At 47.3% G+C, this 23463-nt stretch overlaps 1 protein-coding gene across 1 annotated transcript; it reads right to left on the minus strand.

The window, feature by feature from the left end:
- Positions 1–5717: 5717 nt before the first annotated feature.
- Positions 5718–11277, minus strand: LOC121435711 (HLA class II histocompatibility antigen, DO beta chain). The gene is made up of 5 exons (XM_041635175.1): positions 11141–11277; positions 8823–9092; positions 8175–8456; positions 7066–7236; positions 5718–5770 (listed from the first exon to the last, which is right to left on the minus strand). The coding sequence occupies exons 1-5, from the start codon at positions 11229–11231 to the stop codon at positions 5718–5720; spliced, it is 867 nt and encodes a 288-aa protein (XP_041491109.1). The 5' UTR covers positions 11232–11277.
- Between the last annotated feature and the right edge of the window lie 12186 nt (positions 11278–23463).

Here is a 23463-nt window from a genome sequence, read left to right on the forward strand (position 1 = left end):
ACTAGGCTAGAATCTCCCCGGTAAGCGCACCTTGGGGTGCTACACACAGATGATTAGGAATGGGCTAAATTAATATGTGAGAATTAGCCTAGAAGAGAATGGGCCAAGCAGTGATTAAAAGAATACAGTTTGTGTGTTGTTATTTCGGAGCATAAGCTAGCCATGTGGGCGGCCGGGTGTGGGGGACGAAGCCCTGCCGCCCCATACTACTACAACAGTCCTTCCTGGTGGCAAAGTCGTGACAGCAGGACCTTGAGGTAGTGGCTCACGCTGCATCCACAGTCGGGAAGCAAAGAGAGTAAATACTGTGCTTGCCTTGTTTTCTCCTTTTCTGTATTCTGGGCCCCCAGCCCACAGACGGTCCTGCCCACTTCTAGGATGGGTCTTCCAACCTCGTTTAACCTGCCCTAGAAACCGTCTGAGAGATATATCTCAGAAACATGCCCAGAGCTTCATCTAGATGTCCTTCACTATGGGTGACCCTGGGCATCCCAAACCCTCCTCCCCTGTCTACATCCTCCCTTATCAATCAGCTTGGTTTGCAAAGGGTGTTTTCCTGACCTGGGTTCTACTTGGTGCTAATCTGGATCATCCCTCACTATCTTTTCTAGTTTCATTTCCGTTGCTGTGATTGAAAAAAAAAATAAAAGGTTGGTTTTAGCTCGTGATTCCAGGTTGCAGTCCATCACAGCGGGGAAGCCAAGGAACTTGAAGCAGCAGAGATGATGCATGTGAGCCTACTTGTGCTCAGCTCACTCTCTGTGCTCACACAGTGCAGGATCTCCTGCCTAGGGAATGGTGCCGCCCACAGTGGAGTGGGCCTTCCCAAGTCACTGAACACACAAGCAAGACAATACTCCCATAGACATGACCACAGGCCGTGGGGTCTCTGCAGTCCTTCACTGGCCTCTCTGTGCAGATAATCACAGGTTGTATCAAGGTGACAAACTACCTGTCACGCTATCTAAACCATAATTTTAACTTTTAATAAACACAACCAGGCATTTCCTCTTTATCTGCAATAATGTAGCTTCTCTTTCTATGTATATAATAACTTTATATATTGATAAAATATAGTGTGATAATAATGCATACATACAATGTGTAATGATCGATCGAGATAATGCTGTTTCATTCCCATTTCCATAAATACTTGAAGTTCTCACTTAAAAAAAACCACAGAGTTGAATTGCAGCTAGTCCCAGTTTTTTAAATTTGAATTCTGTGCAGCATACTCCAGGTAAATAAAGAATTTTGATGTTCTTCAATAAATATCACACAGTGGTGTGTGTATGTGTACAAATATTCAGGTAAGATTGATAGGGGGGATTATACATATCATCTATCTTAGTCAGGGTCCTGCTGCTGTGAAGAGAAATCATGACCATGGGAACTCTTATATATTGTTATATAATATATATATTAACAGTAGACATGTCAGAGGAACAGCAGATGACAACTGAGGTTCGAGATGTCAGTCAAGCAAGAGGAAAATCTCTGATGAATCAATCTCATTTAGGCCAGGGGATGACAGACTCCAAAATATCTCTAGCTTCTGCTGTACTTTTACATGTTGTTCTCTGGTATCTGATATTATATATAATATATATCATATATGAGGAAATGTGTATAAATATATGTATATATACGTGTGTGTGTGTGTGTGTGTGTGTGTGTGTGTGTGTGTGTGTGTGAAGAGTCCCCCGCTACCTGTATTGTAGTGTGTTTATCTCATGAAAACATCCTGATCTTGGACACTAATATCTGCGGATTGTCAGAAGATGACTCCTCCTTAAGCTGTATAATTCTGATGAACAAAAATGATTACAAGGATATGCTGCACGGTCACTAGAAGCTGCTTCTGTTCTCAATCAAATTCATGATAACTGGGAGCCAGAATGGCTCGAGTACCTTTACTCTTATGTGTGAACTCCACTGGCTGACATAAAGCTTCAAAGGAGCTTTGAGTTAGACCAGAGGCCTTGTGAATGGGTTTTAAGACAAACATTCCCAATCTTCAGTAGTTCACAATGACAAACAACTGTACTGTCCGGCTAGGTTGGAAATACAAAAAAAAAAAAAAGCTCAATTATTGCTAGCTGCAAATGATTAAGTCCTTGCACACATTGCTAACCTAAATTTGTGAAAACAGACTCTGACTAGTCAAGGCTAAGAAAATGATTTGACTCTGTAGCCCAAAAGAGGGCTGCAGGTGTTCTTGGATAATTAGAAGTTACACACAGGCAGAAAATACACTTTAGTTTTAGGTGTTATGGGCATAGTATCATGGAAAGTGTGGGCTGAGCTGATATTAAAATATATACAGTAACCCAGGTCTGTACTAGAAAAACTATGGCCGGGCAGTGGTGGCGCACGCCTTTAATCCCAGTACTCGGGAGGCAGAGGCAGGCGGATCTCTGTGAGTTCCAGCTAAGGAGAAACCCTGTCTCGAAAATCAAAAAAAGAAAGAAAGAAAGAAAGAAAGAAAGGAAGGAAGAAAGATAAAGAAAAACTAAGGCATCTCCCATCGCCCCTGCATCTCCATGCCCTGGGACTCACAATCTCCAGAGCACCTCAGAGATCCAAAGTAAAAATGAAATTTACAACTTCTGATTCCAGAGTGTTAGTGAAAAATGTTTACATAGCCATGGGTTCTATAATAATTCGGTTAATAATGGAACACAGCCCTTCTGTGAGCCCTGGACTGGCTGAGAGAAACTGTTGGGATATGTAAGCTGTAAAAAGGCACGGGGGACAGAACAATGAAGTAGTACATGAGAGAACGGCAGGGTGAGAATAAAGAGAGCCTGTGAGTGTTCTTCCCTCCCTAACCCTCAGACAGAGAAGTCCTGGCTTCCCCATGCTGTGGATTCCCTTTGAGCCCTGAGTACTGCCTTAGAGAGTGGACCTCTGAGGCAGGATAATATTCACACTCATATTCTGCAGGGTTAATTAAGGTTGGGGAGAAAGTTTAAAAATTTACTGGAATTTCTGTTTCCATCGCCACCTAGTGGTTACAAAGGGCACTAAGGCAGGAAGATCAAGTTCAAGGCCAACCTGGGCTGTAAAATGAGTTCAAGGCCACTGAGGTGGACTTAGTGAGACCCTGCTTCAAAATTTAAGTCAAATAAAAAGCCCAAGTGGGCTAGGGATGGAGCTCAGGGGGAAGTACAGCAGCCACAAGGTCCCTGGCTTCACTCTTTAGCACTAAGAAGAAACAAGCAGGAAGTCGTACTGCTGCAGTTTGGTTGATTTTGTCAACTAATTCCAGGACTTAAATATTTAGATGTAAGCCTACCAGAGCACCCACAACTGTGTACAGTGAAAACTACACACTAATTAAATAAGTCAAAGGGTGCTGGAGAGATGGCTCAGTGGTTAAGAGCACTGGCTGCTCTTCCAGAGGACCCGGGTTCAGTGTCAGCACCCATAGGTGGCTCACAACTTAACTCCAGTTCCAGAGCACTGACGCCCTCTTCTGGCCTCTACAGACACTGCGCCCACATGCAGGTGAACATTCACACACAAAATAATCTAATCAATTAAAAAATGACAACAAATGAAGAAACATACTGTCTGTGAGCTAGAAGAGTTAGCACAGTAAAGACAGGCATGGTCTTCAAACCCGTCACCATCTTTGCAAACACAGAACAAGGCAAGAAATTGGAATAGCTGAAACTGTCTTGAAAAGAATAGAGACTGGAAATCCGTCTGCCAATGTTAAGGCTTACACAGCTTCAGAAATGAAGATGTGTGTCACTGGCGAAGAAATAGGATCACATCAACAGAGCAGAATAACCCAGATGAAGGCCAACTCAGTATTTCCAATTAGTGCATTGTGTGTGTGTGTGTGTGGATATGTGGATGTATGTGAGTATTTATGTGTGTGTACGTGTGCATATGTGTACATATGTGTTATGTCTGTGTGCAGGTTGTATGTGTGTAGGGATGCGTGTGTATATCTATGTGTGTGTGCACTCATGCATGTGCATGTGTGTGTATGCATGCATGTGTGTGCATTCATGCATGTGTATGTGTGTGTATGCATGCATGTGTGTGCATTCATGCATGTGCATGTGTGTATGTGTGTGTATGCATGCATGTGTATGTGTATGTGTGTGTGTGTGTGTGTGTGTGTGTAGTGCACATATGCCACCATGCTGTATCAGAGGTCAGAGACCACTGTAGGGATTAGTTCTCCTGCTACTCTTTGGTTCTCTGGGAATCAAACTCAGTTGCCAGGCTGGGCTCAAGCATCTTTACCCATTCAGCCATCTTGCGGCTCCTAAATAATTTTTGATGAAAATGTGAAAAGTTATAAAGAAGGCAGAGTTTTCAACACACAGTGCTGAAGGAATTAAACACCTGTAGGTAAAAGAAAGTCCATGCCTGGTGGCAATGCCGATAAACCTACCATGTGGGAGGTGGAAACAGGAGGGTCGGGAGTTCGGGACCAGCTTCAGCTACACAGTGAGTGATGCTGAGGCCAGCCTGGGATATCAGAGATTTTGTCAAGAAACCCTACAGGCAAACAGCTTTACATTTCATATTTTAAACTACCTTAGAATGAATATAGACTAAAGCAGACAACATAAAATTATAAAACTTTTAAAGGAGAAGTCATCAGGCAGGAATACCCAAAGAGGAAAATTTGTGAGAAACAAAACCAAAGCTGAACCAGGAAGGAGTAGAAAGAAGAACGGAAGTGAAGGTGGGAACAGCCCGGTTTTTCCCGTGCGGAGCTGGCGTCTTTTGGGCTCTGCAGCAGAGCACAGGAGGCCGCACACTGTCCTCAGAAAAGGAAAGGAAAACAGTTTTATATTAAACATAAGAAATCGAATAATGCTCAGGCTTTAGGTACTTCAAACAGTTCATGCTCTTTATTGCAATGTAGAACAAATTCTGAGACCATTTAAGAAAGAATAATATTCCTTCTGGTGCTTGAAAAGGCACCAGAAAAATTACCCGCCAACTAAACTATAATTGATTTTAAAGCAAGCTAAAGTCATGAAGAAAGTGTTGATCAAGCCATCTAAAATCCCGAATGGATGGGAGGGACTCACAAGTCCCACCCTTAGCTGAGGAGCTGCTGCAGGCAGTTGACGGCTGCTGGGGTTGGAGAGTCCATGTTCTTCAAGGGTGCAGCCCCTGACAGGTCGCTCACACTTGGCAGATGGACCTGCTCCTGTGTGCATCTGGGCGGGGCTAAGCTGACTCAGTGAATTAAAGCAATAAAAGCAATGAGAGGGAAATGTGCTGGGGAGGAGAAACTGGAAGAGAGGGGATGGGCTGGATTTGAGGGAAACAAATAATAGGCATGTATGAGATTCACAATAATTAATGGAGAACAAAATGATGGTCTGTTGAAGGGAACGAGCTGTTCCACTCACAACTCCAGCCTTCCCACCTGCATAGAACAGGAACACTCCCGATTTTGTCAAATTGAAAAACAATTAACAGGTGTCAGGAATTCGCCAAACCAGTGGACTTCATTACTCCACTAAGATCACTACTGAGTGAAGCTAGTTCTTTGATTTAGAAGCACACAGCAATGAACACAATGGCGGCTCTGGTGCAGGCTGGAATCACTGCAAGACACACAAAGTTTACCATCGTAGACTTGGAACTTCTAGTGCAAATAACCAGGAATAGAGAAAACAATACACAATAAATAAATGAAGAAAGAATCCTAGAACTGGACTGTCACAATTTACCAATCAGCGATAAGTTAACAGACCTGGGCGATTAGCATCAATGGTTATGGTAACACCTTGAAAAGAGAAATGAGATAAAATGTGACTCCAGATAAAGGCGTCGCCTCCTATAGAAGCCAAAAGGACCAAACCAGAGTCTGACCCCTGCCTCTGCATCAGACTTACAGAAAACATAAAGGACAAAGGAGTGTGTTAGATGGGCCATGAGTGTGCAGGCCACAAACTCCAAGTGTGGGAAACTCTTCACCATGGGTGACTCAGGCTTCCCAATAAGTTTAATCATAACAGAAAGAAGGGATAAAATAAAATGTCTGGAGGTCTAAGACACAAGAAAGCAAAGGAGTGTGGTACTCAGATGTACACTTGGCTAAAGAGGCTGTTAAATAACCCCACAGTATAGTGTGTGCCTGCAGGGGTTTGTTGGCCAAGGCAGATGATGAATTTTTCAGAGACTACCAAGGTCTGTGTCCTGCTGAGTTGGTAATTACAAGGGCTTTGTCTTAAATAAGTCACTGAATTAAACGTTCACTACAGTTATCTGTGCCTGTTTTGTTTTACAATGCAAGGGATTTGAAACTGACCGTCTGGAAGACTGGAAGCCATGGCTGGAAGACAGAAAGACTGGGGTCCCCACTCACAGAGTTAGAGTCTGACCACAGAGACTAAAACAACTCAGGACCATAATGAATTAGGTCCTAAGGGAATCTCTGGACAGTGTCCCGGAATGGGGACTGCTGAGTGCAGACAGGAGGGAGAAGGACCGAACGGGAAGATACACGCCACATCTCATGTCTCTAGAGCCAGGGTTCTTTACCCGCCCCAGGGTCCTTGATTTTGACATTCCTTCAGGCTCTGGGGGAGAAGTGTCCATTAGGATCTTACTGGAGATGAGGTGGAGAAGGTCTTGAGACCTGCAGAAACAATGGGGGGGGGGTTCTCAGAGGCTTCCCACTCTCCCATCCCAGAGACTCAGGAGACAACCACCCAGCCAGAGGCCTCCTTCATCCCATGATGTCTCACTCTGGCCAGAGAACCAGGCAATGATCTGTCAGTCAAAGACAAGGAACTGGAGCACTTACCTCATCGCCTGACCAGGTCTCCACAGATGCTGGAAAGAGAGAATGGGATCCCCAGTCAGGATCAAATGGGATTTTCCTGAACGGGTGGCCTGCAATGCCACTGTCTCTGCCTACCCCTTGGGGGTGCAATGCCAGCACTCATCTCTCCTTATCCCTGGGGGAGGGTGCAATGCCTACACTCCTCTCTGCTTCCCCCCCACACACACACAAGGCTCCCCTGGCCTTAGAAAACACTATCACAGTGATCCCAAGCACAACCAGCCTTCCCTCACTCGGATCTGTACAGTAACGGAAGTACAGGGCACGCAGAAAGGTTCTCACGGGTATGCTACCTTTGTGAGCCTTGACGTGGATAACAACCCCCACCAGGAAGACGATTAGCCCAGTCAGGAACGCTGCGCCTCCACTCAGTATCTTTTTCCACGAATATTCAGACTGAGCCACTGTGGGAAACAAGATTTAAAGTCAAGGTAATGTTCAATGTTCCCAATACTGAATGGAACTACTTTGTGTTGTTGCTATTAATTGTTTTGTTTTGCTTTGCTTTTAGAGACAGCATTTCTCTGTGTAGCTCTGGCTGCCCTAGAACTCACTCTGTAGACTAGGCTGGCCTCGAACTCAGAGACCCTCCTGCCTTTGCCTCCTGAGTGCTGGGATTAACACCATGATTCACCACTGCTCAGCTGAATACAACTTTTTAAAACCCCAAAGCCTATACTGAACCCCATCCAGTACTGCTCAGGGAAGAGTCAAGTCTAAAAATGGAGCTGCTTCCCATCTGTCACTGATTCTCTCTCTCTCTCTCTCTCTCTCTCTGTCTCTCTCTCTCTCTCTCTCTCTCTCTCTCTGTGTGTGTGTGTGTGTGTGTGTGTGTGTGTGTGTGTGCCTCATCCTCAGCTCCATCCACCTTTGCTGATGCTGCTGTAGTTGTTTTTGCACTGGGTCCCTCATTGGCCTGGGACTCACTAGGCAGGCTAGGCTGGGAGCCCATGAGCCCCAGAGTCTGCCTGCCTCCACCTCCCTGGCCCTGGGACTACAAGTAGGCACCAGAACTCCTGGGGATCAACCTCAGGTCCTCAGGCTTAGGTATGACAAGCACTTTACCAACTGAGCCACTTCTCCAGCCCTGTCCCTGGCTTAGAGCCCATGACAGTGTCCCTAACAACAAAAGCAAAGTGTGATAAAGGATCCTAGGTCCCAGAATAGGAGACAAGTGCTGAGTTAAGAGCCTCCTTGTCTCTCGGACAGTCTGAAGATGGATGTCGGCCATGTTCTCTCCTACCCCGACCCTAAAATTCACAGATCAAGATGAACACAGAAGTGACACCAGCCCTACCAATCAAGCCCCAGAAATACAGAAAAACCACTAAATAAAGCTCACCCCACTCCACAGAAACAGGGCTCTGGAGGCTGGGATGCTCCACGAGGCAGCTGTAGACGTCCCCAAGCTCCGGGGTCATTTCCAGCGTCACTGTCATCTGGAAGGTCCAGTCTCCATTCCTAACAAGGCCAGTGGACATGACCCCAGACCTCTGCTCCTGTCCGTTCCGAAACCACCTAACGTTTATGTCCCCGGGATAGAAGCCTGTCACAGAGCAGAGCAGCAGGTTGTGTTGCTGCAGCAGCGGGGTCCTCTCTGGGCTCACTGTCACCTCCGGGGGCACTGGCAGGAGAGAAGAAAGGGCTCACAAGGACAAGAGCTTCTATAGGGCTGTGTTCACCCTTGATCCGTGGCCCAGGTGAGCTAAGTAGAAGCTGGAAGTGCAAGAAAGTTGACGAGATGGCTCAGCAAATAAGGGTGCCAGCCACTAAGGCTGAGGACCCGAGTCCAGTCTCTAGGACCCACACAATGGAAGGAGAGAACAAGCTGCCTCAAGATGTCCCCTGACTGCCACGTGTGCACTGTGACATGCATGGAACACACACACACACACAAACTATAAATAAATAAGTGTAATTTAAAACAGTTTAAGTACCCCTCATAAGAAAGGTTCCCATGGAGACCCCCGCTAGCCCCGCCTTCACGCACCATTCCTCCCCACAGTGAAGGGGGCCCCCAGCTTGTAGTTCTGCCTGCAGACCATGTTCACAGACGCTCTGCTCTGCTCCACGAGGTCCCAGCGTTTGTTCCACTGCTCAGCATCAGGCTCCCCCAGCTCCGTCAGTGCCACAAACATCCCCAGGTCACTGTCGAAATGTAAATACTCCTCCAGGTTGAAGATGAACCTGACCACGAAGCGCACTTTGTCTGTCCCGTTGGTGAAGTAACAGTCCGCCTTCGCCTGAATCACAAAATCCTCTGGAAACCACAGAAGGGTTAGGAACCAGCTGCAGCTCCGGGAAAGCCCTGCCTGCTGCACCAGTGCAGCTCCAGGAAAGTCTGTACCTGCTATACCAGTGCAGCTCTGAGAAAGCCTTGCCTGCTGCACCAGTGCAGGTCCGAAAAAGTCTGTACCTGCTACACCAGTGCAGCTCTGGGAAAGCCTTGCCTGGGACACCAGTGCAGCTCTGGGAAAGCCTTGCCTGCTGCACCAGTGCAGCTCCAGGAAAGCCTGTACCTGCTGCACCAGTGCAGGTTCGAAAAAGTCTGTACCTGCTACACCAGTGCAGCTCCGGGAAAGTCTGTACCTGCTACACCAATGCAGCTCTGGGAAAGCCTTGCCTGGGACACCAAGTCAGAGGTGCAGATTTGACAGTCATTTTGCCTGCACCATGCCCAAAAACACAACGTTAAGAGATGAGAACACCGAATGTCTTCGATTCTCAATGGCATTTATCAGAACTGTGAAATCTACAGGGAGAACAATTCTCAGCAGTGAGTTCTCTTCTGTCTAACACGTGGGTCCCGGGGATTGGACTCAGGTTGTCAAGGCTGCCGGCGTACGGCTTTACCAACTGAGCCATCTTGGACACATTTTAAATTTCTGAACACTACGTTCATGTTTAAAACACACTTGGAATGGTATCCATGGAGAGGAAAGAGGAGAAAGGAAGCAGGAAGAAGAGAAAGACTCCTTGTAATGACAGCGTGCTGTGACTCAGCTCTGCACACTCGAGAGTGATACTGCAGGCAGGTCACAAGAGCTCCACGAATCGGCTCTGAGCTAAGACTCCAAGGATAACAGCTGTTGTGCTGGATCTGTGGTCTGCTCACTGCTGAGCTCAGCAGCCTCCTCCAGGGAGGTCCCGCCTCCACCAGGGAGGCCCAGTCTCCCCCAGAGAGGCCCCGCCTCCACCCAGAATGACCTGAATGGCCATCCAGGCTCCTCTGTCTTGGTCACTGAGTTCAGGTGACCTGCCATCCTCCAGTCCCTCAGCGTTTCTCCCATTCTCCATTCCCTCGCACAAGCCAAAGAAGAAAAAAAATGTGGATTATTTCATCCTTTAAAATCTATGCTGAAGCTGTGCAGTGGTGGCACACACCTTTATTCCCAGCTCTTGGGAGGCAGAGGGAGGAGGAACTGTGAGTTCGAGGCCAGCCTGGTCTACAGAGTGAGTTCCAATAGAGCCAGAGCTGTTACACAGGAACCCCTGTCTAAGAAACAAACAAGCAGAAACAAAAACAAAACAAAAAAGCAACTCTATGATTTTTTTCATTTGTCAAATAGACACGGTGAACTCAGAGCGGTTTTTTTTTGTTTGGTTTTGTGTGTGTGTGTGTGTGTGTGTGTGTGTGTGTGTGTGTGTTTGTTCTCAGAGAATAGCAATGCTCCCTCCCCAAGGCTTGTTCCTCTTCTGTATTGGTTGAGACCCTGACATTAAAGGGAAATCTTTTCTTAGCATATCACATCCTGTTTTCTGCTCATAACCCCGCATCATCATGGTCTAACAATGTTCATATTTGCACAGCCTGCCTCCCAGGCTAGAAAACAAACTGCACACAGTAACCTAAGACCAAAGATGATTAGCATATTCAACTTGTCTCTTACACCTCAGAACTGTCAGCACAGTGCTGAACACTTCCATTGGGTTTAATAGAGGACAGAGGAGGGTTTCTCCAGGTCCCCAGATAAACAGAAAGTCAGAACAGCATGGACTCTTGTTTAGGAGACTCAGCGGTTCGCAGACTCTGGCTTTCACGGTTCTAGGGTCTGATATTGATACATAAGGAACCCAATAAGGAAAAAGGTCTCCGTCTTCCTTCCTACAACCCCTGGCATCTGTGACTCAGGTACTGGAATCCCTTTCCAGGCAGCTCATTGTCTGTGGTGAGGAGGGCATGAGGGTTTCCTGGTCAGCAGGAGGACCGCTGCTCTTTCAGACAGAGCCACTCTATCCTGAGACTTTGCTCTATGGGGGAGACTAACCCCCACACCAAACACACCCAGACACAAATCTCTTTCTTACCTGGGGAGTCTCTGCCTTCAGACATGAAGGAAGCCGGCCTCATGGTGCTCACTAGGAGAGGCACCACCCAGAGGGCCCTCCCAGCACCCATTCTGGCGGGACAGGAGACAGGAAAGAGGCTGGTGAGCCTCTTCAGAATGGGCTGTCTTCCACACAACTGAAAGAAAATCACAAAGCATAGATAACTCTCCAGCCTCCCCGAGATTGGGACCATCTTCACACTGCTAACCAATCAGGACTGGAGACTTTGCATCATTTGTTGCTAGGCAGATGCAACTTTGATAAAGTTGCATTGGTAGAGTCAAGAACTGGTTACCTGGAGATCAGTGTCCAAGGTTTAGGTCAGGAGGCAGGAAGTCTACAGAGTCTGAGGTCCTAGAACAAAACAGGTTGTCTATTGTGCATCCTGTGTCCTCATTACAGGGTCCCTGAATTATTCAGACCAGGAGGTCTCCCCTCCTACAGGGTGGCTGACATCTGAACTATTCTGACCAGGAGGTCTCCCTCCTACAGGGTGGCTGATGTCAACAGCAGAGGGTGCTGAACTAAGAAGTAGATGGTTTTGTGGATGTGGCTTAAAAGGAGTCAGTGGCAGGCTCGTCACAAAACAGGAGACAGAGTGCACTGTGTCCTCTACAAGCAAGAAAGGGGGAGGAGACTGAGACAGGACAGACAGGGAGACAGAATTCTCAAAGGAATAAAACCATGCAAATATATTCATAAGAACAGAGTATAAGGAAGCACTGGGGGGGCCAGGTCAGCAAGATGGAAGGATGGGGTTCTATAGAACACACTGGCTAGCAGGACTACCAGTTCATGGGTTCAGTGACAGCCTGGGCTGCAGAGTAAGTCCTGGTCTCAAAATAATAATAATAAATTAATAATAAAAATAGTCAGTGATGGTGATGATGATTGACAAAAGTTTCAATGGTTCTAATACTGTGCTGAAAACTGCGTGGGGAGAGAAGTGGAAACGGATCCACCTCTGCCGCCTCAGTCAGCCTCTGTGGCTGTGGTGAGCACCAGGGACACAGCCTCTTGAGGAGGAAGGGGCTTATTTCACCCACAGCTTATGGTCCATCACTGAGGGAAGCTGGGGCAGAACTCAGGGAGGAGCCTGGAGGCAGAGCTGAGGCAGAGGCAAAGGAGGATCTCTGCTTGCTCACTGGCTCCTCATGGCTTGCTCATCCTGCTTTCTTACAGAACCCAGGACAACCAGCCCAGGGATGGCCCCACCCTCAGTGGGCTGGCCTTTCCACATCAACTATCAAGTAAATAAAAAAATGTCCTACAGACTTGTGTCAAGCTGACAGACAGGCTCTCACTTGCATGCTCATGCAAACACACACACACACCTGACCAGTACACCCAAAAAGGAATTTAAAGATGTGTATATTATGCAAAGAATTTTATCCTATTGGCATGTTTATATATGCATTTTAGCACCTAAACAAGGCATTGTGGGCAATGGCAAAAGATTTGTAATCCCATCACCAAGCCATTCACTTGTTCATATGATCCAGAGGGTGATCTACAGTAGCTGAGCTTCCCATTTCAAAATGGGAGAGTTTATTAAACATACAGCAAGCAAAATGAATAGAATAAATAGCCAGTAGCAGACAGAAAGGGCAGATAAAGCACAACACCATCTATCGAGTGTTCCGCACACCCAGCAGAGAGGACTAGCGCAGATAATAACACAACACCATCTATCGAGTGTTCCAGACAGCCAGCAGAGAGGACTAGCGCAGATGATAACACAACATCATCTATCCAGTGTTCCATACACCCAGCAGAGAGGACTAGCACAGATGATAACACAACACCATCTATCCAGTGTTCCATACACCCAGCAGAGAGGACTAGCACAGATGATAACACAACACCATCTATCGAGTGTTCCAGACAGCCAGCAGAGAGGACTAGCGCAGATGATAACACAACACCATCTATCCAGTGTTCCATACACCCAGCAGAGAGGACTAGCACAGATGATAACACAACACCATCTATCCAGTGTTCCATACACCCAGCAGAGAGGACTAGCACAGATGATAACACAACACCATCTATCCAGTTTTCCGCACACCCTGCAGAGAGGACTAGCATTGCCAACTGAGAGCAAGCAAAGAGAGCACACCAAGCAGGTTCCCAAGAGAAATCAGCTGGGGAATTGCACTGAGGAAGTCAGCTGTGTTCCCGTGGGTGGGGAGAGTCCTAGCTGAGTGGCCCTGAGGCAGTCAGCTGGAAACTGGATCAAGAGAGCCCAAGGTGGAGAATTCTTCCTCTTCCTGTAAAGTTTCTGACTTCCCAGCCCCGCCACAGGCATCATCGTATTATGTGATAAACAGTAAAAACCTCAGTTAGAAATGACTCAGCTTCCAGCTGTTCTCTAATGCCCTCGGCTCTTTGCTGTCTTCCTTTCTCCCTGGGTCAGGCTGACCTCCAGGAATTTTGGAAGAGAAGGGGAGGGGCCTCCTCACTCCCAGAGTCCACTTCCAGCCTTTGGGAGTTCACCAATGTCACGTGTACTGTATCACTGACATGCATGTCCATGAACTAGCGTCTCCCACAGCTACAACTCTCAGTGTAAAACATAAATTTCAGAAAACCAGATTTAGAGAGCTGCTATTTGGAAAATGTGAAACAGGAGTACATAAACTTCTATATCCCAGTGGTGTAGGAGGTCCTTCTGTCTGTGTGTTGCTTTTATTGGTTAATGAATAAAGAACTGCTTTGAGCCTATGGCAGGGAAGAACAGAACTAGGTGGGGAAAGCTAGGCTAGGAGACAGCGCATGCTGGGAGGAAAAAGGGTGAAATTAGAGAGACGCCATGTAGCCCCACCGAAGACAGATGCTGGAACCTTAGCAGGTAAGCCAGAGCCACATAGCCATACACAGATAATAGAAATGGGTTAAATTAATATGTAAGAGTTAGCCAATAAGAAGCTAGAGCTAATGGGCCAAGCAGTGATTTAATTAATACAGTTTTGTGTGGTTATTTCGGGGCTAAGCAGCCAGGAACCAACAAGCAGCTCTCTCATTACTACATCCCAGATTTCTATTGCCGAGATAAATGCCATGGCCAAAAAGCAAGTGGGGAGGAAAGTGTTGTTTGGCTTACAAACCTCCATTACAATGCCATCTTAGAGGGAGGCCAAGGCAGGAACCTGGAGGCGGGAACTGAAGCAGAGGCCGTGGAGGAACACTGCTTACTGGCTTGCTCTGCCTGATTTCCTATATAACCATGAACCACCTGCCAAGGGATGGCCCCTACCACCGTGAGCGGAGCCCTCCCACATCAATCAAGAAAATGTACTACACGCTTGCTCAAGGCCAGTCTGGTGGGGACATTTTCACAATTGAGGTTCCCTCTCCCTCAACAAAACCAACCAGGGAAGGTGGGCTGGAGAGATGGCTCAGTGGTTAAGAGGTCCTGAGTTCAATTCCCAGCAACCACATGGTGGCTCACAGCCATCTGTAATGTGATCTGGTGCCCTCTTCTGGCATGCAGGTGTACATGGAGATAGAGCACCATATACATAAATTAAATTTTAAAAAAACTTTTAAAAAGTGGGGGACAACACACTCACTTAAATGTAGGTTAAATCTCTCCAGAATGAGAACCCTAAAGTTGAGAACCGGATCTTCTGGCCAGTCAGGGCGTGACGGAGGGAAGCTGTGTTAATATATTACACATTCATACATTTTATTTTTTTTTAGATTTATTTATTTATTATGTACATGGTGTTCAGCCTCCATGTATGCCCTCAGGCCAGAAGAGGGCACCAGATCTCATTACAGATGGTTGTCAGCCACCATGTGGTTGCTGGGAATCGAACTCAGGACCTCCGGAATAGCAGTCAGTGCTCTTAACCTCTGAGCCATCCCGCCAGCCCACATTCATACATTTTAAAATGCTGCGGGAAGGTTACAGCTAACACCTACCCACCTGCTGGGGCGTGGCCTCATGGACTATTTACCTGGATGCGGAAATGCATCCAGCCCCTTTCTCGTCCTCTCTGCCTTCCCCCCCTGGACCCTGGTTTTACCGGTTCAGTTTGTTTGAATCTCATCTTTATGCATCGTTCCCGCAGAGAATCCTGATTTGTAGGTTTTATCTATTAATAAATACCTGTATATTTCTTAGTTCTGAGCTACTGTGGGATTCCTTTCGTTAAGCGTCTGATCTCCGCCTCCATTAAAAGAAGAATCGTGAGAGAATAAATCTTCACAATTGTTTGAAGACTTTTGTTCCCAAGGAAAGTCCACCTTGTTCAACGCTGAGATCCTATGACGTTAGTGGCAGTTTCTAAACTTCCGTTCTTATTTTCAGATTGGGATAGCCACACCTGATATATGAGATTATTTTGAGAATAAAGTAAGAATATGTATGCCAGGCACAGCATTCAGAAAGCATCCAGCTCGTGAGAGTCCCCAGAATGACCCAGTTTTTTCTAGAGCCACCAGGTGGCATCAGACTCATACCAATGCTGATCCCTAGCTCACCAGAATAAGGAAGGTCTCCATCCCCAAACCCTGACTACGCCACATTCCGTCCTGGGGATCCATGAAGGCTGTGCGACCTCCAGGGGGCGAATCCCACTGTGCAAGACACTGAGGACTTGAGACTGGATGCTGTCCCCACAGAGAAGAGGACAGAATGGGGAGCTGTCTAGATGTCCCAAAGAAACAGACAAATAGAGTGGCCCCTCTCCATTCATATTACTAAGCCTTCCCTACCTGTCATCACCTACCAAAAATCAACTCAGAATGGACCAAAGACTTCAATGTAAGGGCTGGAAACGCAGCCACAGGGGACACTGCAAGAGCGAGGTGTGAGTGGTGGCTGCAAACGCTCCAGTAACCTGGGGGTGGGACGTAAAGAATTGAAAAGTGGGGTAGCATTAGATTAAAAGGCTTCTTAAGAGTCAACGAAACTGAACAGGAGAGACAGGTAAAAGGGGAGAGGTAGAGAGAATGGGAAAGAACAGGCCCACTGATCAGCCTTTTAGACCAGGCAGTGGTGACACACACCTTTAATCCAAGGCTCACACTAGTTTGCCATAGAAACTGGTGGTAAAAGCCGGGCGATGGTGGCGCACGCCTTTAATCCCAGCACTCGGGAGGCAGAGGTAGGCGGATCTCTGTGAGTTCGAGACCAGCCTGGTCTACAGAGCTAGTTCCAGGACAGGCTCCAAAGCCACAGAGAAACCCTGTCTCGAAAAACCCAAAAAAAAAAAAAAAAGAAAAAAAAAAAAAAAAAAAAAAGAAACTGGTGGTAGTTGTGCAAACCTTTAAACCCAGCACTAGAGAGGAATATAAGATGGGAGGAGACAGCTCTCACACACAGTCTCATTCTGAGGATTCCTGGAAACAAGATTGCCATTTCAGACTAAAGTCAAGGTAAGAACCAGTAGCTGCCTGTTTTTCTTTGATGACCTTCAGGTTAAACACCAATATCTGTCTCTGGGTTTTTATTACTCATGCTACAGTAGGTACTTGTAGAACAGCCTACAAACCCATTGATATGTTGTGGGACAGCCTATGAGACCATAGATGTTGTGTGGAGGCCACTTGTTTGTTCCTGGCTGCCCAGACTCAAAATAACCTCTCAGAAACTATATTATTTAAATCACTGCTTGGTCAATCACTTAAGCATATTGCTAGCTAGCTCTTATATCTTTGGTTAACCCATTTCTATTAATCTGTGTATCACCATGTGCTTGACTTACCAGTAAAATTCCGTCCAGCATCCAGCATCTGTCTCTGGCAGGGCTACATGGCTTCTCCCTGACTCCACCTTCTTACTCCCAGCATTCAGTTTAGTTTTCCCCGGCTAGCTCTATTCTACCCTATCACAGGCCAAAGCAGTTTCTTTATTCATTAACCAATAAAAGCAACACATATACAGAAGGACTTCCCACACCACATAGATATATTGTAAAACAGCCTACATACCTATAGGTAGTTGTGTAACAGCATACATGCCCATAGGTAGGTTGTGCAACAACCTACACAACCATTGATAGGATGTGGAACAATCTACAGACCCACTGATAGGTTCTGGAACAGCCTACACACCCATAGGTAGGTGGTAGAACAGCCTACACACCCATAGGTAGGTAGTGGAACAGCCTGCACACCCATAGGTAGGTGGTGGAACAGCCTACACACCCATAAGTAGGTGGTGGAACAGCCTGCACACCCATAGGTAGGTGGTGGAACAGCCTGCATACCCATAGGTAGGTGGTAGAACAGCCTACACACCCATAGGTAGGTGGTGGGATGGCCTGCACACCCATAGGTAGGTGGTAGAACAGCCTGATACCCATAGGTAGGTGGTGGGATGGCCTGCACACCCATAGGTAGGTGGTAGAACAGCCTACACACCCATAGGTAGGTGGTAGAACAGCCTGATACCCATAGGTAGGTGGTGGAACAGCCTGCACACCCATAGGTAGGTGGTGGGACAGCCTACACACCCATAAGTAGGTGGTGGAACAACCTACACACCCATAGGTAGGTGGTGGAACAGCCTACACACCCATAGGTAGGTGGTGGAACAGCCTACATGTCCATAGGTAGGTGGTGGGACAGCGTACACACCCATAGGTAGGTGGTGGAACAGCCTACACATCCATAGGTAGGTGGTGGAACAGCATACATGTCTGTAGGTAGGTGGTGGAACAGCCTACACACCCATAGGTAGGTGGTGGGACAGCCTACACACCCATAAGTAGGTGGTGGAACAGCCTACACACCCATAGGTAGGTGGTGGAACAGCCTACACACCCATAGGTAGGTGGTGGAACAGCCTACATGTCCATAGGTAGGTGGTGGGACAGCGTACACACCCATAGGTAGGTGGTGGAACAGCCTACACATCCATAGGTAGGTGGTGGAACAGCATACATGTCTGTAGGTAGGTGGTGGAACAGCCTACACGTCCATAGGTAGGTGGTGGAACAGCCTACACGTCCATAGGTAGGTGGTGGAACAGCCTACACGTCCATAGGTAGGTGGTGGAACAGCCTACACGTCCATAGGTAGGTGGTGGAACAGCCTACACGTCCATAGGTAGGTGGTGGAACAGCCTACACGTCCATAGGTAGGTGGTGGAACAGCCTACACGTCCATAGGTAGATGGTGGAACAGCCTACATGTCCATAGGTAGGTGGTGGAACAGCCTGCACACCCATAGGTAGGTGGTGGAACAGCCTACATGTCCATAGGTAGGTGGTGGGACAGCGTACACACCCATAGGTAGGTGGTGGAACAGCCTACACATCCATAGGTAGGTGGTGGAACAGCATACATGTCTGTAGGTAGGTGGTGGAACAGCCTACACGTCCGTAGGTAGGTGGTGGAACAGCCTACACGTCCATAGGTAGGTGGTGGAACAGCCTACACGTCCATAGGTAGGTGGTGGAACAGCCTACACGTCCATAGGTAGGTGGTGGAACAGCCTACATGTCCATAGGTAGGTGGTGGAACAGCCTACACGTCCATAGGTAGATGGTGGAACAGCCTACATGTCCATAGGTAGGTGGTGGAACAGCCTGCACACCCATAGGTAGGTGGTGGAACAGCCTACATGTCCATAGGTAGGTGGTGGGACAGCCTACACGTCCATAGGTAGTTGGTGGAACAGCCTACACACCCATAGGTAGGTGGTGGAATGGCCTGCACACCCATAGGTAGGTGGTGGAACAGCCTGCACACCCATAGGTAGGTGGTGGAACAGCCTACACACCCATAGGTAGGTGGTGGGATGGCCTGCACGCCCATAGGTAGGTGGTGGGATGGCCTGCACGCCCATAGGTAGGTGGTGGAACAGCCTGCACGCCCATAGGTAGGTGGTGGGATGGCCTGCACGCCCATAGGTAGGTGGTGGGATGGCCTGCACGCCCACAGTTTATGGTATAGCAGCCTACAAGCCCATCAACTAATGAAGAGAGAGGATGGGGTGTACACACACAATGGGGTTTTATAAATCCATAAAAATAATAAAATTATGGTATGGGAAGTCCTTCTGTCTATGTGTTGCTCTTATTGGTTAATAAAGGAACTGCTTTGGGCCTCTAGCAGGGCTGTAGGGGAACAGAGTTAGGCGGTAAGGTGGATAGTCCTGGAGATACCGCACAGAGAATGAGGCGGATTCTCAGAGATAAACATTCCGGGTTTTCTCTGTGAGATTTAAAGCAGATATGAGAGAAAGGGGATTCTCAGCAACGTGTTTGTGAAAAAGAGGGTAAGAGGGGTGACCGGGTCTGAGCATCATCAAATACGTTATGTTCATAAATGAAGATTTTGTAAGGAGGGCCAGATGATGGATAGAGATAGAGACAGAGACCCACACAGGAGCACTGGACTGAGCTCCCAAGGTCCCAAGGAGGAGCAGAAGGAGGGAGAACATGAGCAAAGAATTTGGGACCACGAGTCGTGCATCCACCCACTGAGACAGTGGAGCTGATCTCCAGGGAGCTCACCAAGGCCAGCTGGACTGTGACCGAAAAAGCATGGGATAAAACCGGACTCTCTGAACATGGCGAACAATGAGGGCTGATGAGACACCAAGGACAATGGCAGGGGGTTTTGATCCTACTTAATGTGCTGGCTTTGTGGGAGCCTAGCCAGTTTGGATGTTCACCTTCCTAGATATGGACGGAGGGGGGAGGACCTAGGACTTAACACAGGGCAGGGAACCCGGACTGCTCTGTGGACTGGAGAGGGAGGGGGAGAGGAGTGGGGGGAGGGGGAGAAGGGTGGGAGGAGGGGGAGAAGGGTGGGAGGAGGGGAAGGGAAATGGGAGGCTGGGAGGAGGTGGAAACTTGTTTTTTGTTTATGTTTTTTTTTCTTCTTTTCGCAATAAAAAAAAAGAAAGAAAAAAAAAAAAAGGAGGGCCAGAAAGATGGCTTCATGGGTAAAGACTTGCTGCCAAATCTGAAGACCTGTGTTCACTCCCTGGGACCCACACAGTGAGAGGAGAGAACCCGTCGACTGAAAAAGTTGCTGTTTGCCCTACACACATACACAGTCATGCATACACACACACACACACACACACACATACACAAACACATACACACACACACAGTCACACGCACAGTCCTGATCACTGCTGTTTATTCTTATCACAGTTTATTTATTCATTTATTTATTTTCTATGTGTTTGTGTGTGTGTGTGGTGTGTGTGTGTGTGTGTGTGAGAGAGAGAGAGAGAGAGAGAGAGAGAGAGAGAGAGAGAGAGAGAGAGAGAGAGAGAGAGAGAGAGAGAGAGAGAGAGACCTTGCACATACGAAGGTCAGAGGACAACTGGTGGGAGTTGGTTCTCTCCTTCCATTATGTAGGCCCAGGGGATTGAGCTCCTGTCATCGGGCTTTGCAGAAAACATCGTTACTCAGCCCTCCCATGGTTTTTAATTTTTATTAATTTTATATATGTGGTCCTGCATGTTTGGCTGGGCAGGTAAGTGCAGTGCCTATGTAGACCAGAAGAGGGCATCAGATCCCCTGGCACTGAACTTACAGGTGTCTGTGGCTGCCATGTGGGTGTGGAGAATTGAACCTGGATCCTCTGGAAAATCAGACAGAGCCCTTAACCACTGAGCCACCTCTCCAGCCCCTGCTATATTATATTTACGGTGCTCTTCCAAGTGTCAAAAATGACAAGTGTTGGTGTGATTGTGGCAAAAACTACCAGAGACTCCTCACAGAGCATCTTCCACGAAGGCTTCAGCTTCCCTAAGGTCACTAAATGAAAGAATTCTTTTCACCTTATAAAAGGGGCATTTTGTGGGAGAGGGAAGGACAAGGCTTCTCCCTCCTGAATGCTTCTCTCCCCGGGGAGGTGGGTGGGTCAGAGGCTGCTGTGCATGCTATGGGCGGCCAGGCCAGGAGACAGCAACCAATCCTGGCAGGCTCTGGCTAGCGCTGGAAAGTACCTGCTGTTTCCAAGAAGGCCTAAGTTTCTGTTTCCTAGAACTGGAGTGTGCCAATCCTAGCACTCCCAGTGCCCGTGAACCAGACGGAATCTAATTCTCAGCGGTGGATCTGCGGCAGGAGTTCCCTTCTCCAACAGACTTGCTATTCATGGTCTGTGAGCCTGGGCTCTGTGCCAGGCCAAAGACACACAGCCTAATGAGACATGTGACTGTCCCTGGGAGCTCCAGGCCTAGAGGACAAGTGGGCAGGGAGCTTAAATGAGGTAAGAACCAGACTCCTGGAAGGGAGTCTCCCAGCTGAGCATGGGGAGGCTTTTCCTGGACACCCTCAGCTAACTTTGGAAAGGCTTGTGGGAAACCAGGATGGTGGCCATGGAGCTTCCTGTGGCCTGGGCCAACAGGACTAAGAAAGGGATGTTCGGGTGTCCATGTGTGCTGGGCAAAGGCCCAGACGCAGGTCATAGAAGTGCCACCAGCCCGAGGGCACTCCAGGAAGAAAACTTGCCTTCCTGAACAGCTGGGACAGGGAAACTCAAAAGAAACCTCTTTGGAGACAGAATGACCGAAGCAGTGAATGGCAAAATACTGGGAGAGAAAACACTGGAGTTGATCTCCAAAGAGCCAGGGGCTTCACTTGGTCTGACTTGGGTTGGAGATTCCAGGCAGGAGATACATTCAGACTCCAGGTCTATGCAACACCAGCTCCTGCAGTGCATGACCCTGGGTAGTGACTGGCTACAAATGTCTATTGCAGGCTGGAGAGGCGGCTCAGGGGTTTAAAGAACTCATTGCTCTTACAGAGGCCTGAGTTAGATCCATCCCGCACCCACATACCAGCTCACAGTCACCTCTATCAAGGGATGTCTGAGTTGGGTCCCCCCTGCACTGATGGAGGAAGGTCATTGGTTAAGTAATAAAGAAACTGCTTGGCCTCATAGGTTAAAACATAGGTGGGAGGAATAAACAGAACAGAATGCTGGGAGGATGAGGAAGTGAGCTCAGACTCGACAGCTCTGCTCTCTGGAGCAGAGACGCCATGCTCCGCTCTCCCGGGCGGACGTGAGAGCTCTGCTCTCTGAGGCACACGCGATGAAGCTCTGACCCAGGATGGACATAGGCTAGAATCTCCCTGGTAAGCCACCTTGTGGGCTACACAGATGATTAGAAATGGGCTAGTCCAGGTATGAGAATTAGCCTAGAAGAGGCTAGATAGAAATGGGCCAAGCAGTGTTTAAATGAATACAATTTGTGTGTTGTTATTTCGGGGCATAAGCTAGCCAGGCGGCCAGGGTGCTGGGGACGCAGCCCCGCCGCTCCTATTACTACACTGCACCCACATACCAGCTCACAGTCACCTCTATCAGGGGATGCCCTTTCTGACCTCCACAGACACCAGGCACACATGTGGTACACACACACAAACATGCAGGCAAAAATGTACACATACTATTCATATGCACACACTATTCATATGCACACACTATTCACATGCACACACTATTCACATGCACACACTATTCATATGCACATACACTATTCATATGCACATACACTATTCATATGCACACACTATTCATATGCACATACACTATTCACATGTACACACTATTCACATGCACATACACTATTCACATGCACACACTATTCATATGCACATACACTATTCATATGCACATACACTATTCATATGCACATACACTATTCATATGCACATACACTATTCACATGCACATACACTATTCATATGCACATACACTATTCATATGCACATACACTATTCATATGCACATACACTATTCATATGCACACACTATTCATATGCACATACACTATTCATATGCACACACTATTCATATGCACATACACTATTCATATGCACATACACTATTCATATGCACATACACTATTCATATGCACATACACTATTCACATGCACATACACTATTCATATGCACATACACTATTCATATGCACACACTATTCATATGCACACACACTATTCACGTGCACATACACTATTCACATGCACACACTATTCATATGCACATACACTATTCATATGCACATACACTATTCACATGCACATACACTATTCATATGCACATACACTATTCACATGCACACACTATTCATATGCACATACACTATTCATATGCACATACACTATTCACATGCACATACACTATTCATATGCACATACACTATTCACATGCACACACTATTCATATGCACATACACTATTCATATGCACATACACTATTCATATGCACACACTATTCATATGCACATACACTATTCATATGTACATACACTATTCACATGCACACACTATTCATATGCACACACACTATTCACGTGCACATACACTATTCACGTG

The sequence above is a fragment of the Microtus oregoni genome, unplaced genomic scaffold (assembly GCF_018167655.1).
Source record: "Microtus oregoni isolate MIOR12 unplaced genomic scaffold, Mior012 000046F_ref0000063, whole genome shotgun sequence".
Classification (NCBI taxonomy): Eukaryota; Metazoa; Chordata; class Mammalia; order Rodentia; family Cricetidae; genus Microtus; species Microtus oregoni.